This window comes from Crocodylus porosus, unplaced genomic scaffold, assembly GCF_001723895.1.
Source record: "Crocodylus porosus isolate Cpor-Errol unplaced genomic scaffold, CroPor_comp1, whole genome shotgun sequence".
Taxonomy (NCBI): Eukaryota; Metazoa; Chordata; order Crocodylia; family Crocodylidae; genus Crocodylus; species Crocodylus porosus.
The window spans coordinates 28,958,026-28,972,853 of record NW_017728886.1 but is presented as its reverse complement, the minus strand read 5'-3'; the positions used below and the strand labels follow the sequence as shown (position 1 = coordinate 28,972,853).

Genomic DNA, 14,828 nt, shown 5'->3' with positions numbered 1-14,828 from the left:
AGAAGGAGGTTGAGACTGCAGGGTCAGCAGCATCTACACTCTGCTCAAGCAGGGATTCCCCCCTTCCTCCCCACCTCCCACTGCACAGACCTCAGCTGTTATCTGGTCATGGTCACACCACCCCCATGTTAGCTAATGCTGAGAGTTATTTGTGTGTGCGCCTGCGTCTCCGATTCACTGGGACAGGCAGACAGAATAGTGTCTGCTTAAGGCTTTTTGGAGCTAATCAACAGCCCAGCTGGTAATGTCTCTCTGTTCTTCCTTAAAAATACTTTGCAAAAAGCTGTTTATGAAGAGCCTGAAATAATGAGAGGCTTTGTTTTCTTCATGGGCTGATAAGCTTTGTGTTCTGATAAACTCCCTGCTAACTGCTGGCTGCTGAGGGTGTGAGAAAAGACCCTGGTTTGTGATGCATGGAACCTGTGAGTGCCTGTCAGTTTGCTGCAGACAGTCAGAAGAAGCAGAGACAGGGAGATTGAAAAGCTCAGTATCATCAACAGATGTATGCAGCCCACACAAGCAGTCCTATCCCATCCGCCCCCACCCACAAACCCTTTGCCTCAGAGTGCTAGCTAGCCGCTGGGGTCTGGCAACACTCCTGCCCCTTAAGCAGCAGGGGTGTGGGGAGAGTCTGGTAAGGGCTGCTTTCCCCCTCTCCCTCCAGGCACACTCTGGCTGGGGACTGCAGGCCAGGTTGGAGGTTTAAACCCCTCCCTAATCATAGCATCCTGCCAGGGCCTAGCCACACCCCTCTCAGCTTAACACTCTGGAAGGGAAAGGAGGGCTGCTTTAGCACCCCCCAGTTTCTAACCTGAGCCACTCCGGGCATGTGTCTGCATTTCCTGAATCAAAAGTAAATGTCTATCCATTTGCAAATTGGTTCAATCTCTGCAAGTTAGACTAACCTGCAAAGACTGAATCAGTTCAGACTTGGGCTTTTTTGATGGCTGTCCCTAGTCAGAAGAACAGAATTGCATGCATCTACCCCTAGGGCATGAACCTGTGTTTTCCCCATCCATATTAACTTTAATTTACCTCAGGCAGAAGTTAGTATTATGCTATAACACAGGAATAGTACATCCTGCTTTTATGCTAGATGACCCGTGAGGTTCTTCTAACTCTGGGATTCTGAGTTTTCCTTTTGTCACCATTCTTTCACATAATTTAGAAAAAAATATTTTAAAATATCACTGTTGTCTCACATGGTTTGTGCGAGCACTGGATTTGAGTAGTTGTCTGAAACAGCTAAGTAAGCTCCAAAGAGTTATTTTAAAACTGTCTTTGTTTTTGTGGTGGGGGTTTGCCCCCTGACCTGGAGCTGATGGGAAGAACCAAGTTCTCAGTAAACACCGTAGTTCTAGCTCACCTGGGCTTCTTTAAAAATCCTCCCCTTGCCTCCCAAAATTTAAATTGATTTGAATGCTCAGGAAATAGAGGGTAACCTCTTTTTTATATATGCTTATTGTAAAATGTTCATAGTGTTAAGGAATAGCTGCTGGCTGCTAAGTGAGTTGTCTAATCCCGGCCCAATTTGTATTGCTTTTATACTAAATTATGACTTGAATGACATAAGTATGTAGCACATTTACTGTATGGATTTCCACAAATAACAACTGCATTGGTACTTGTCAGATAGTGTTTAACCATCAGTGAACAGATGGACTGCATCAGCAATTTTAATTTCTGAAGTTAATACAATCCAGAACCTGTTAGTATGAAATCGGATCTAAACAGTTCCTCCAGGCAGCTAAGTGAGGGTTGGTGTATGGATCTGTGTGTGTTCCTATTTATGTTAAACAGGAACAGATGAATTCACAACTATATTTTTAAGAGTTCTGTAAAGCTGGCAAGCATACTGTCAGTTGTCCTTGGTCTTATTTATTATTGACATGACGAATGTCCTGAAGCAGAATCTGGTGTCATTCTGCGTGAACCGACACTCCAAAGTTCAAGACAGCTCCAGAAATGGTCTTAAAAGGATTCAGTCAATCGGAATTGTTGAATATGGAGATTAAAAAGCCGGTAGATATTTTGATTTTAAATCTGCTCAGTGAAAGAGACTTGGGCAAAGTGACATGAAAAAATGTGTCCGCTAACAACAGAATCTTACTCTCTGGAACTAAGGGTAAAGTCCTGTCCTTGGCTTTGCTGGTATAAAAAGTATCTCCTTGTTCTCCCTCACACAAGCAGCAGAGAATATCAAAACGGTACTCCACATGCCAAGGGGGTATGAACTTTCTGCAATGAGACAGAGCCACCTTTCTAGTCAGTCTATTATCCACCATCAGCAGTGCACATTATCTTACAAGTATGCCATATTCCATAGTGCAATGGTAGCAGGTTCCACCTAACAATGTACCTCTCCCCAGATTTCCATTAGTTATTTTAGCCTGAAACTGCAGAATTGCCTTGGTGCTGAATACAAGACCTTCTCTGCTGTTTTAGATAAGGCAGGAATTTGTATAAAAATTTAACACTAATGTATATAAAGATACCAGTAGGATCTGATGAATATGTTGTGTGATATGAATGATAAAGCTTAAAGGATTTTACTGTGAAGATTAAGGGCTGCAGTGAGGAAAGATGATTGAAAGCATCCTTATGGGATAGCAGACAGGACATGTAGGGACAGACATTCAAAAAGCCAGAGCCTGAATTGATTCAATCTCTGCAGGTTAGTCTAAAGATTGAACCAATTTTTCAAGTGACTAGACATTCACTTTTTTGATTGTGGAAATGCAGGTACACGTCTGCAGTGGCTTAGGCTAGAAGCCAAGGGGCACTAAAGCAGCCTCAAGGTTGGAGAGAAGCTGACCAGGGGTGCGTGGCCGGGCCACGGCAGGCTGTTAAGTATGATTGTGGAGGGGTCTCAACCCCCACCCTGGCCTGCAGGGACCCCAGCCAGGGTGTGCCTGGAGGTGGAGGGGAGAAGCAGCCTTTCCCAGGCTTGTCCCGGAGACCAGACACAGGCTAGGGCAGCGCCTCAGGCAAAGGGAGAAGGTGAGGGGGGATAAATTCCCCTGTCTTGGGCAGGCAAGGGACCCTAGCTGCAATTTGCCCAGCTTTCCACCCTGCTTCTCCTTGGGCAGTGGGGGGCCTGGGCAGAGCCTGCTGGAATGGCCCAGGGCTGTGGCTGCAGCTGCAGCTGGGGCTGGGGCTGTGGAGCTGAGCCAAGCCGGCCTGCAGAGTCTACTCATCGTGCTGGGTGAATGGAGCAGGTAGAAGACGGCTGGGGCTGGAGCTGGAGCCGGAGTTACATGCACTGGGCTGAAGCTCCCCCCAGCCGCTGCCCAGAGCAGGGCAGGAATGGAAGGGGGAGTAGCCTCTGAAGGCAAGGGGAACCTGGCAGAGCTGTTCTCCCCTCACCTCCAGCTGCAGCTCCTGATCCTGCTGCACTGTGCAGCGCCTCTTGGTGCAGGTGGAAGCTTCAGCTCAGCAGCTTCAGCCCAGTACTTGGAGCTCTGGCTCCAGCTCCGGCTGCCCTCCACCTGCTCTGCCTGCCCAGTGCAATGAACAGACCCCATGGGCAGAGTGGATGGAAGGCATCCAGGAGCTGGAATTGGAGTCCCATGGGCTGGGCAGAAGCCACAGAGCTAAAGCTTCCCACCTGCCTACCCAGAGCAGCATGGCAGGGGCAGGGGTGGCAGCAGCAGTGACCATGGTAGCAGCAGCTGGAGGCAAGCGGAGCCCTGGCCAGTCCACAGCTTGCAGTGTGACTGCAGCTGCTGGGTGCTGCACAGAATGGGGGCATGGTGGCAGCTGTGGCAGGCAGCTGCTGGGCTGGAGCCCACCAGCGCCTCCAAGCTGGCCTGGGTAGCCCACTGTCCAGCCAGCCCCCACCCGTGCTGCTGGACTGGGCTGTCATGGTGTAGCAGAAAGCCCCCTTTGTACACTTCCCTTCTGGACATTGATATAACAGAAACCCCTTCTTGCCTGCCAACCCACCCTACTATTTTGTGCATTTCGTTTCCTTCTCAGTACTGGCAGAGACCTAGCACACTCATTGCATGGGTGTGGCAAGACTCAGAGCAAGCCAGAAAGCTGAAGTGGCTTCTATAGGAGAAACCTAGAAACTACATCTACATATCAGTTAAGCTCAGTGTCACTAAAGAAAACAAAAGTTCTAAAACATCCACAGCAAAGACCATAAATATATCCTGTGCTAACCTAACTCACTTACTGTCCCCAGTAGCCTTTGATCCTCGCTATCTCACATTGCATTTTTATATATTTGTCACGGTGCATTTTTATATTTCATCTGTCTTGTCTCTACCATGGCATTTTGTATTTTATATTTTATACTTTTAAACCCTTAAGGAAAGTACTCCCTGTAGAATGAAGTTACACCTTGGACTATTTTTAAAAACTGCATTGAAATTGTACAGGAAACCCTCACTATTTGTGAGTTTGGCATTCGCAGTTTCAAATATTTGCAAATGCTGAACCCGCTTCTTAAATGCACTTAAACTCCTTGGGAGCTCCCTGCTTGGGAGCTCCCTGCTTGCTGCTGCTGGGCTCCCACCACTGCTGCTGGTCTCTCACCACTGTGCTCCCACCATCGCCAGAGCAGCCATGCCCCCCAGCCACCAGGGGCACTGAGCTCATGAACGCAGATGGCATTCCTGTAGCTTAGTATCACCTGTGAACTGTGCCAGTCTGCATCTGATGCCCAAATCGAGGTCATTAATGAAGATATTGAAGAGTACTGGTCTGAGCACTGATCCCTAGGGCACTCCATTGGTAACTCTGCACCACAATGACTTGTTCCCATCAACTAGTACCCTTTGGGTCTGAGCCTGGAGCCAGTTCTCTAGCCATCAGACCGTGAGATGGTCAGGGCCATCCCTTTCCAACAGTCTGCAACCTGTCTCACTGATGTGCAGAGTGTGGTCAAAGAAGCGAAACCCCTTGCAATGGCACCATTGCCAGAGTCTTCTGTTCACCTCACCGATGCACCTATCCCTCTGGGGGCTGTGATCTGTGACGGGGAGGATCTAGGAAAAAACTACCTGAGCCCCGAGACTCCCAAGCCCAGCCCCTGGAGTCATGTAGTTATACATGACCCAGCCGGGATTGCTCCAAGCCATGTCATTTGTGCCCACATGGATGAGTAGCATGGGGTGGTGGTCTGAGGGCCAGATGAGTTTGGCGATCCTCTCAGTCACATCATGGACATGAGCTCCAGGGAGGCAGCAAACCTCATGGGCTATGAGGCTGGGGTAGTAAATCAGGCCCTCTGTCCCCATCAGGAGGGAATCGCCCACCACAATTACTCTACGTCTTCTTCTGGGCACAGTTACTGGTGGCCCTCCTTCCTCGCGTGCTGGGGCCGGGAGTTCGGCCGGCTCGGCTGATGTGAGTGTTTTGAAGCGGTTTTGCCATTCCAGTGGAATGGTCTCCCTAGTGCAGTGCCTCCTAGGTCCGGAGACTACCTTCATCCAGGCAACCCCTGGCAGAACTCCATGGAGGCTCTTTATTTCCGCCAAGGCGTCATCAGCTGTAGGGTGGAGCACCTGGAAGCAGGTGTTCAGTTCCTACTCTGCATCTCTAATGGCAGGGTGGGGGCAGGGACCGCAGGCTCCGTTTGGGTAGAGGCCCAAACCATGGGCTCTGTCTGGGTAGAGACCCTAGTGGTACCAGAGCAGGGGGTGCAGGTGCAGGGCAGAGCTTTGAGGTGTGACGTGTCCCTCCCACCATGGTCCTCGTAGTAGTCTGGGCTACTACTGTATAGATCCTTGCTTTCAGGCTCCCTGCCTGGGGCCTCAGGCCCCTCCTGCCCACCCTGCTGTGCGAACCCCTGCGCTAACTCGCATGCTGGGCCAAGAGTGCGCCTGTTTGCTTGTTCTGTTTGTGAGGCTCCAGTCGCATGGCTCTCTGTGGGGCAGGACAAAGTAAGAGCCAAGGGGGGCGTGACCCTCCTCTGCTCCTCTCACCTGCCCCACAGCTGGGCTACTCCCCTTCCACCACGGGCCCCACCTACCTCCCGGCTGCACTGGGGGTCAGGGTTGGGGTTGCCAGAATCCTCTTGGGGATCCTGAGGGTCCCGAGGCTTGTGGGGGCATAACGGGCTTCTGCCCGCACATCTTGCACCAGAGCCGGGGATAAGCTGTGACTTGCACCGTTGGCAGGCCCTTTTAAACTGAAGAAGAACATCTTCACACTGCTAAAATATAAAGTCGCTGTCCTGCTTAGCCCTTAACAAGGCCATTTTGAATTTTAGACATGGTTGTATTAGTTTAAATAGTTATCCAAAGTTAAGTATAAATGTAGCCTTCCCTTATGAGATTTCATGATGGGAACATACATTTTGTCCTCATAAGACTGACTTCAAGAAATGCAAGACAAATGTAGACACTAGTAAATGAGATGGCCTAGTGATTCTTTCAGTGCATCAGTGTAGCATTCACAATTGATAAGTGTTCACTGAAAGTGGTGCCTGAACCAGGCACTGGTATACTTCATAATCATAATATACAAATCAGTAGGAATGTGCAGACCCTTTTTTTTTCCTTTCCTGCATTTGCTCTCAAGGTCCATATCTTCTGACATTACATTGCCCTTTATTTAACTAATATGGTAAGGTAGCAATCAGCAGTGACTAGTCAGTTCCATTTCACAATGGAAATACTTAGATTTTTTTTACATATTGATTTTCCATATGACAATATTATTTTTTCCCCATGAATCAAATGGATCTGTAGATTCAGAGTCATAAGAGGCCAAAAAAGGCATGACATTTGTTAAAGCATATAGAAAGCTGGGTCTGCTATTGGAGAATGCAACATCCAATTCTTTTGCACTATTCTTTTAGCAACTGCAAGCAAAATTGGTTCTTGCTATATTTAGACAATCTCATCTTCTAATCCTTTTATCCACTATAAAAGCAGCAATTTCATATTTTGACAAGGTCTCCTGGTAATTACCTAAGAGAAGTTAGTGTACTTTTCACTTTTTCTATTGTGGATACAGAAAAAAGCAGAATTTTGGCTTGTCATCAAGAGTTAGAAGGTAAAGCTTGTCCTCAAAGGTTAAGTTTGTCCTTGAACATAAAACTCATCCTTGAAGGTAGATCTAATACCCATTGAAAAAAATCAAAAGGATTATGGAATTAATAGTATTCCTACAGTTGATATTTTACCCTCTGAGAGCCCCATCTAATTAAAATGCCCTTCGTGCCTCATCTATCAGTATCCCCATGCTTCAAAATGGCAGTGGGGGTACTTCAGCTAAAGCTCATTGAACAAGTTTTAGTTAAAGCACCCCCACCTTTTTGAACCCCGGGGATACTGATGCATGAGATGCAGAGGCTGCTGAAAGCATGCTAATTGCCACACTCCAACAGACTCGATTAATGGAGTCTGCTCCAACATGCTATAATTACAGCAAGTTGGAGCAGGCACTCATAGTTACTTGCTTTCAGCTTGGATTGTCAGAGAAGCCCATAGAGGTTTAGGGATTTAATGGGGGGTGTTTTGATAGCTATTTTGGGTTTTGTTTTTTGGAAGGAAGATGCAGCTAACTCCCTTAGGCTTGTTTGAAAAACCCAGGTTCAATTAATTTTAGTAGTTTAGTAATGTATGGTAATTCACAGGAAAAGGCAGTGACTATGCAGATAATGGCATTTGTCAGTTACTTGTAGAATGGTAATATGACTACTAGTGCCTTAGTAGTTATGACTGCTAGTTTTTTGCAAGGCCATTTGTAGCATCTGATGAAGTAGACTTAATGAGTTAGTCTTTAAGGGTGCCTATACACCCCTGAGTGTAGAGGCTCTCCGATGCACTATAATTACTTAGGCACACATCTAAGTTGATTAATCGAGTCTGCTGGAGCACGGTAATTACCATACTCCAGCAACCTAATGCATCTCGTGTATCAGTGTTCCCACGCTTCAAAACGGTGGTGGGATGACTTGAACTAAAGCTTTAGTTCAAGTGCCCCCGCCTCCATTTTGAAGCACTGGGATGCTGATACACAAGATGCTGAAGTGCTTTAATTACAGCTTCTCTTGGAGCCATTCTAATTAAAGTGCTGCCCCCCCCCCCACTCTTGGAGCACATTATAAAAGCGCCCTAAGGGCTCATACAGATGTCTGAATCAGCTTAAAAGTTTGGCCCAGTCCTGCAAAACACTAAAACACAGAAGTAGTCCCTGTGAAGTCAGTGGAACTGTTCACATGACTAAAGTTGAGGCCTTGTTTAATTGCTTTGAAAGATCAATACCAGAATTCTCAGCTTTTTACAGGACCTAACACCTGGTGAGAATGTGCTGGCCACTAAATTGCACTGTTTTCTTGGTCAGACACCTTTTGTCCAACTCCTGCCACTTAGAGGTCAGTAGGCATTTTTACCTGTATTTGATGGTCTACAACACATACTCAGGGTAACAGTGCAAGACCAAAAGCAATGCAGATAAAGCAGCTTTTGGTATAATACGGGGAGAATATTGAGCCAAATAAAATTATACGAAAGCATATTTAGCTGTTGAATTAAATAAAACCAGGAACGTAGAGTGGTTTAAGCCAAAGAAATATTTACATTGGATAGTTGTAGTTTAACACTTTTATAGTTTTCTTTCCCTCTGTCACCAGTTGGGTCTCACTGAGGTTTAAGATGCAGACATCTTCTATTAGCTGATGACTTCTAATCAAATATTGATTATATAGTGATGACTGAGATGGCTAAAATTCAGTAGATTTAGTAATGTGTGTAGGCATATGCAAGATCCAGGTCCTAATTTGCTACATGGAATTTCCAAATCATGTGCAGCTTTATTTTCCAGGCTGTCTTAAATCAGAAACTGTTTCTTGTGAAATTAGTGGCAAAAAATTGTAAGACATGATGTCTGCCTTTACAGAATGATTAGCTAATTTTGAGATGAGCTAGTTCTTCTTCTTTTTGTGTCCTCTTATAAGCTAGGTGTTTTTCCAGAATTGTGCACAAGCGGTGGCTCTTTCCATTACTCCAGCGAGGTCCTCCTTTGTACAGATCTCACCAAAGAGTCGGCAGTACTGCGTCCAGTTTTGGGCTCCACAATTCAAAAAGGATGTGGAGAAGCTTGAGAGGGTGCAGAGGAGAGCCACGTGCATGATCAGAGGTCAGGAAAACAGACCTTACAACAACAGGCTGAGAGCCACGGAGCTCTCAAGGGTGATCTGATGGCCAACTATAAGTTTATTGGGGTGACCACCAGGATCTGGGGGAATGTTTGTTCACCAGAGCGCCCCAAGGGATGACGAGGTCGAACAGTCAAACTACTGTGAGACTGTTTCAGGCTGGACATAAGGAAGAATTTCTTTACTGTCCAAGCCCCCAAGGTCTGGAACAGCCTGCCATCGGAGGTGGTTCAAACACCTACGCTGAACACCTTCAAGAGCAAATTGGATGCTTATCTTGCTGGGATCCTGTGACCTCAGCTGACTTCCTGCCCTGTGGGCAGGGGCTGGAATTGATGATCTTCCGAGGTCCCTTCCAGCTCTAATGCCTATGAAATGAGCAGGTGCTCCATAGTCTGCATTTCACCACGCTTGCATATATTCATGTCATTAGAGTAGCCCCATTTGATCATTTGTTTTTGATCTTCCAGTTTGCATGTGCAGGTGATTCAGGTATTGCTATGTTGGCCAATCTATATGAGCCCCTCTGGGAAGGTCCTCCCGGGCCGGTTCCAGGCCTATTTCAGGGTATCTGGTTGTGTGGAATCTTTCTTTCCATAACCTCAGTGGTGCTCTATCAGCAGTTGTATCCAATGTCACAACACTGGTAACAAAAAACTTTTTCACACTTTAAGCCATTTAGTTACTTCTGTGTTGCCACAGAGTGGATGCCTATGGTCTTCCATATATCATGATCTTTCTTTTTGGCTCTCTACTAAATGGGCTAGTAGTAACATTCTTGTTTCTTTTCAGATGGAGCAAACTTCCGATGAAATAGATGAGATGTTCAGCAATCTACTTGGGGAAATGGACATGCTGACCCAGGTAAATAATTATTTTGTTTTCACCTGGGTTAGAGGAATGACTACAAGGGACGGAAGTGAAGAGAACTTCTCTCTGCAACTACTCATTGTTCTATTATACTGAATAAATGAAAATAAGTTACTTCAAAAAAAGAGGAATTTGTCCCTATTTGACATCCAAACCTTTTTGCCTGCAAAACAAAGATGACAGTATTCTAGGCTGGGAGTATGAAACAGCTCTGACATATGAAATAGGCACTTTTCAAAAAAATGACTCCAGAGACCTGTTAGACTGAGCCCCGTCCAAACATTCTGCTTTGAAAACAGACAGATTAAATCTTAATAGTCATGCATGAACACTTTGCATGCATGTGTAACTGAACTGTAGCATGCTAGTTGACCATAAACTCTGAAAAATGAAAACAAAAATGTATCTTCTTCACTAAATTGTTGCACATTTGTATCTAGTGTAGTGATTCAACACCATTATTACACATGCCAAAACTTAACACCAGTGACATTTAGAATTATATGTATATAATATATAACAAGAAACATTTTAAAAGGAAACTTACAGCACAAGCTTCTTTATAAACCTAAGACCTGAAGAAATTTCCTACAAAACTGATAAGGTTGAGGGAGAATTTAGACCCCAAAAAATGTTTTATTACATTTGTTTTAATTTAACATATCTTACATTGTCATCTTGGGTTTTGTATGAAACGCCCTTCTTAAAGTCTTTAATTATAAATTCTTTCCTGTTTCTTGGACTCTACTTCTTCCCAAATTCAAGAGCAATAATTAGGAATTCCTCTTGAAACATCTTGAAAGCAGCAAATAAAAGTTGATTTAATCTGATGATCATTGCTATCAAAACCATAACACTTTGTCCCTTGTCCAACTTTCTAACTTTTTAATAGTTCTGAATATGATTGAAAAGAGGAGACTAAATTACATTTTATTAAGTTTATTTCTGAGACAGAACTACTTTGTCTTGTATTCATTTTTACATCTCCTACTTCACATCTCTAATTTTTCACACTCTGTCTAAAACTGTACTTGTTTCCTGTGGTTCTCTATATTCTTGAAGCAGTCAATGATATATCCCCCCCCCCGCCCTTTTAGTTAATTTCTTTGCGTCTTATTCTAACTTACTCCAAACCCTCGTTGCACCATCTTTGGCAATGTAAAGGGGCCTTAAAGCAGGGGCAAATGTGGCATCCAATTCAAGTCCCTTTTACTCTGGCAGTGTAATGAGAAAGTGGGAATTGGGCCCTTTGTGTCAGTCTCTGCACATCTAGTTTTGAACTACTGTTTTCATGCTTCATTATTTTCCTCTTTGACCTGCTTATTCTTCTCTTGCTGTTTCTCTTTCTGTTTTTAGTTTTCCTTTTTATACCATTCTGGCTATTATAAAATACTATTGCATTTCTTTTATTTAAATTAGGAGTGAAAATATTTCTTTCTTGATCTTGAGCCCTAATCCAGCAAACCACTTACTTATTTGTATGCTTAACTTTAAGCAGATAGTAATATCATTGGCTAATATTTTGCTGGATTGAAGCCCTGACCAAAATTTTTACCTTCTCTGTTTTATATACCCAAGTTTCCTTGTTTACTTCATTTGATCTCTGGCTAAAAATTGTCTAATTTTTTTCCTTTCTTGTTTTCCTGCTCACATGCTCACACCTACTTTATTTTAAGAAGTGTAAATATTCATGAAGAAGGGAATTTCATAGACATTCGGGCTGGAAGGGACCCTGGAGGATCAGTGAGTCCAGTCTCCTGCCCCATGGGCAGGAAGTCAGCAGGGATCATAGGATCCCAGCAAGATAAGTTATTAAATGGTATATGCCCTAGGACAGAGCCTTGAGGGACCCCACTGGTGACGGCGCACCAAGATAATTGGCTTCCATCAACCACCACCCTCTGGGTCCTACCGCGGAGCCAATTCCCCAGCCAGCGGATCGTGGTGAGGTTGAGACTGCAGTTAACCAGTTTTGTCAAGAGGTGATCGTGGGATACCAGATTGAAGGCTTTTTTAAAGTCAAGATATACAACATCAATCTCTTCCCCTTTGTCCAGGTGATAGGTAACCTGATGTGGCAGCGTGACCTCAGGGGTGCCATGAACTCCCCTAGCCCCCCTGGCTACCATGTCAAGCCGGTGTCAAATGCACCCTCACCAATCTCGCCCGCCACGTCTTTGCTGTTTTAACCGTTTAGGGGAGGCTGCCTTTTATATCTGCTTTGACATGGTGCCTACCTTGCTATACTGGGGCTCGGTCCAATCGCCCACCAGCGCCCTCACGGGTGCCCCCCTTCACCTCTCTTGTGGCCCTCGCTGCACCGGGGCCTGTCTCCCGGGCTCTCGAAGCCCACACCGGGGCCCTGCCTCTCTATCGCCGCCCGCTTTGGGCCTTGCCTCTCTATCCACTCGCCCCCTCCCGGGGCCTGCTCAATATGGTCGCCTCCTCCCGAGGCCTCCCGGGGCTCCTCTCTATGCTCGCCCTCTTCTGGGGCCTGTACCTTGTGCTCCTGCCTGGGGCCTCTCAGTAGGCTCGCCCTCGCCTGGGGCTTCTCCCGTACAGACAGCACCCCACTGGGGCCTGTCCTTCCACGCTTCTCGAGCTCCCCCGCCCGCACTGGGGCCTTGCTCGCGCTTCTCGCGCTCCCCCGCCCGCACTGGGGCCCTCTGTGCCCGACTCGGGTTTCTCCCAATTGGGGCTCAGGTGGCCTTAGCCTTACCTGGCCCCCTGACCCTCCTCCCGGGTCTTACGCCTGACTGGGCTCTCACCAATTGGGGCTCAGGACCCCCAGGCCGCTTTCTTGGGTCTTGCGCCCCACTGGGCTTCTGCCTATGCCAAGCTCTTCCCGATAATTGCCCACACCGGGCCAGGGTCGGGACACCCCCAATACGCAGCGCCCTCTGTGGTGCTAGGAATAACCCCACCTTACTGGGGAGCTCCTGATGAGGCCTCCTCCATGCTACAGCCTTGCCTGGTCCTCCAGCTGCTCAATAACCAAAACCAAACAAAACGCAAAGCCCCTCAGCCATAACAAACCTTGAACCAACCTGGCTATCCTTCATTCCTATCCCTGTCAGGGTCCTCTCCACCCCGTGTCCGCATACCAATGCACAACACTGCTCAAGCCATCTGGCTTTCTTACTGAGCACACAGGGCTGGGCTGGGCTGGGCTGGGCTCGGCAACAGAGCTTCTGCCCCTGAGGCTGCCAGAGGGGAGCTGACTCTGGCCTCGGCCTTGCAGTTTATAAAGGCCAGGCCCTGCCCCCCCCTTCCGGTCAGCTGACCCAGTCGGTTGCTTTAGCAACCCACCTGCGCTGGCCTGGTGAGTGGCAGCTAAGTCCAGTTACCAATATTCAATAGCAGGCACCCTAGTGCCCTGCTACACTGATCTTAAAAGGAAATGAATTTCAGAGTTCACTGCTTCAGTTTTTTAGCTTTGCACAAGTTCATAAGAAATGAACACTTCCTGCTTGGGCATTCATATAAAATCAACTGGTAAAAAAAATTAAACTCATTTTCATGGAAAATTAACTAGTTTCTGCCAACCCTTGTGAATTTAGGCACTTCTGGCAAAGTGTTGCCAGAGCCAGCCTTTTCCTTAGTGGGAATTAGAGGAAGGAATTGTCTTTCTATGACTTAATTTTGCACATTTTTCTTAGCCTACTAATGCACCATCCTAGAGAATAAGTTACGTGCTAGAAAACCCCCTTTAAAGAATCACACGTATATGTATAAAACATTGTAGAATAAATAAGACCTAGGGCATACTACACATGGTTCTCTTTCTTGAGAAAGGACTGCGTGTTAGAATTATTTGGTGTACATAAGTAAACATTAATAACTTAAAGACTACCATCAACAGCACTTTTTCTTCTCTCTCAACAGAGTTTAGAAGTGGAAACTTTCCAGCTTTCATCCCTCAAAGAACCTACTAAAGAATTTAATTTTTCAGTTGGTTTTAAAGATTTAAATGGTAAGTAATTAGAAAATTTATTTAATATTACTCCGTGTTTTTAAAAAACAAACTAAGGAACAAAATGTGAAATAGCTATTATTTAAAAAAATCACTAGTGATGTGTATGTGTGCATCAATTCAACACACTTTAGAAAGGCAAACTTTTTAGAAAGTTAGTCCTTTCTGAAAATCAGACCATTAAGATGTCTCAAGATGGGAACCCCAAAACTGAAGCAACAAAAATCACTTAGAAAATCATAGTCAAATGTCTTTCACATTTTTAATGAAACCAAAAACTAAGCCCTTCAGAATTAGTCCGGCAGATGGAATTCATGAAAGGAAAACAAGATGAGGAAATGACACACTTGGTCCTGGTAAATGGTTTTCTTTTATGGGTATCTTTTTTGACAATAACTAATTAAAATAGTAGGACACCAGCTTTATTTAAGCCAGTTGAAAACTACATGGATTGGAATATTGTTTAATATGTGTGCCAGAACAGTGCATCAAAGTATTTCAATGTAAAGAGAGAGGGCTTGTTTAGAAGTAATTTATACCCTGGTTCAGGAAAGAGATTAATTGCCATCTCCCAATAGAAACTACAGCATACAAGCATTCATTCAGTTTTCCCAGTGGAAACCCTCCCCCTCTGGGAGAAAAATCTTCCAGGTATCAGCCTGGAAGTTTTCCCTTGTGAGAGATTCTTTTGCAAAAATGAATGCTTCCCTCCTGGTCTGGCCCCAGACTGGGGACTGCCCTATCAGGAGAGCAGATGGGTGTGCATTGCTCTGCCGCACCAGTTGCTCATTATTTAGGGTTCAATTCTTTAAGTAGTGAGCACTGTCCCAGATCCAGTTATCTGTGAGAGTCAATGGAACGTCTCACATT

General features: G+C 45.6%; 1 protein-coding gene across 4 annotated transcripts in view; it reads left to right on the top strand.

Moving 5' to 3' along the window:
• Window positions 1-14,828, top strand: part of APBB1IP (amyloid beta precursor protein binding family B member 1 interacting protein) — a 98,407-nt gene that overhangs the window by 26,152 nt on the left and 57,427 nt on the right. For all 4 annotated transcript variants that reach the window (XM_019531786.1, XM_019531801.1, XM_019531792.1 and 1 more), the window contains 2 exons: window positions 9,908-9,979; window positions 13,871-13,958. In XM_019531786.1, the coding sequence (XP_019387331.1) occupies window positions 9,908-9,979; window positions 13,871-13,958 (160 nt within the window). The remainder of the gene's footprint in view (window positions 1-9,907; window positions 9,980-13,870; window positions 13,959-14,828) is intronic.